This window comes from Apis dorsata, unplaced genomic scaffold, assembly GCF_000469605.1.
Source record: "Apis dorsata unplaced genomic scaffold, Apis dorsata 1.3 scaffold_163, whole genome shotgun sequence".
NCBI classification, from domain to species: domain Eukaryota; kingdom Metazoa; phylum Arthropoda; class Insecta; order Hymenoptera; family Apidae; genus Apis; species Apis dorsata.
The window spans coordinates 624,211-626,101 of record NW_006263452.1 but is presented as its reverse complement, the minus strand read 5'-3'; the positions used below and the strand labels follow the sequence as shown (position 1 = coordinate 626,101).

The 1,891-nt window shown below is 45.8% G+C and overlaps 1 protein-coding gene across 4 annotated transcripts in view; it reads left to right on the top strand.

Annotated features, from left to right (window-relative positions):
- Nucleotides 1-1,891, top strand: part of LOC102677152 (extracellular sulfatase SULF-1 homolog) — a 72,295-nt gene that overhangs the window by 38,168 nt on the left and 32,236 nt on the right. For all 4 annotated transcript variants that reach the window (XM_031509581.1, XM_006613847.2, XM_031509580.1 and 1 more), the window contains exon 2: nt 1,333-1,652. In XM_031509581.1, coding sequence (XP_031365441.1) covers nt 1,397-1,652 — 256 coding nt within the window. In that variant the 5' untranslated portion in view covers nt 1,333-1,396. The remainder of the gene's footprint in view (nt 1-1,332; nt 1,653-1,891) is intronic.

The following is a 1,891-nucleotide window of genomic DNA, read 5'->3' as shown; positions in this document are numbered from 1 at the left end:
TATATATATATATATATATAAAATATCGAAGGAAGAACTGTCCATTACGAAATTATTATCGACCACAGGTGTTCAATGTTTCCACGAGATAATTCAACATCCACGCCGTTCGCCCGATAATATCTATCATCGTGGATTAGATACTCGTTGCTCGCTTGCTCGAGTGATGCAAGAGGCCAACCAGCGAAACTCTACCTCGTCGAGGAGAAGAGAAGAGAGCATTAGAAGGAGAGATGATTTTCGAGCATTTGCATCGAGGATTCAAGCGGGATAATTCAGGTGCTAACGACTATTTACGAGATGGCCGATCGTTGGCGAGATGTCTGGTACATACAGAATGCGGCGACGAATGCGAGGGGTTGCCCATAAAACCCCAACTATCCGATTATGGTTGCGCCGTGCACGCCGCCCGGTTAGGTCGCGTCTCATTCTTTTTTACCGTCTTTCATCTTTCACGGCTCCCGAGCCCGTGGCAAGAGAGAACTTGCCCCGTTCTATACTCGCTCGCCTTCCTCCGCTCTTTAGTTACGGGGATCACGTCCGCTCCGTTCCCAGTATTCGATAGAGACGGTTACGTACGGCGGAAGAAACAGTGTTCCATCTCGAACGGAAGAGAGAAGGGGAGGAGATCGATCGATTTGGTTCGTTGCAATTGTTTCGAAGAGTTTCGTTGAATTAATAACGCGACAATTAATTAATCCTCGCGTTACTCAAGCAATCCAAAATTTCGATGATGGCCGAANGAATTCCAGAAGGGGAGGAGATCCTCGGCTACCGATCCGGCGATCTTCCTGTGTGGCGCGGTTATCTGGCGGACTGAATTCTCGTTTCATCGAGTTTTTCGCCGCGCCTCTTCGTTCCTCGAGAACCCTTTCGCCAGATCAGCGGATTATCAGAGAACGAGAACGAACATGTTCGTTCGAGGAGGAATTTAAAATTCGATAGGAATCGATGGATCCGCTCGAGGCCTATGGGAGAAGAGCCGTTTCCCCGGCTTTCACGCGTCTTTTAATAATACTGGTGGTGTACATATAGGGAATGGGTGGTTCTGAGCGGACAATTAATTTTAAACGAAGAAGCGTAGCGCTCGAATAGATAGGTGGGTCTCGTAGGAGAAGTTGTAAACTTCTGAGGTAAGAGATCCTGTTATACGTCCATGTTACTTAACGGAAAAGTATATTAATTGACAAGGGAAGAATGAAAGGGTTCGTCGTGGTCGTGCACCATGGCGGAAGGCTTAGAGTTGGGCACAAAAGACTTATCGACTTTCCATCCAATCAACGTCACAGGCAAAACTGTTCATTAACGTAAGACACGCCCCGCTTGTTACAGCAACAGACCGCCATGATATGACACTGGATTGAGAGGAAGAGCGTGCAACCGACGACCAACCACCATGAGGAAGTTACTGCAGTTTTTGGCGGTGATATTGTTGGGTGTCAATGCCAGGCGGACGGACGCCGACGCCCCTGTCGACGACGTTTACGGTGGTCAGCGTCGTGGCTCCCTTCACAAGTCTAATTACAACAATAACAATGGGAACAACAATTACAATTCTCAGTTGAACTCACCCTATCTCCCGTACCAGCAACCCAGGGAAAGAAAGCCGAATATAGTGCTGATCCTGACGGACGATCAGGACGTCGAACTCGGTTGGTCGCATTCTTATTTTCTTATCTCTCTCTCTCTCTATTGTATCTCGTCTTTTAGTTTCCTTTCCTTAAAAGAGATCTTCCAGAACAATTTTTCGCAATTTAGAGTTTAGAGATTCATTTTTTAATTACTTTAAGGACGAATTTATTAGGTTGAATCGAATAGATATATATCAGTTATCAGAATAAACGTTTCATTTATTCTTCATTTTTCTTCGAGCATACCTAATATCACGAAG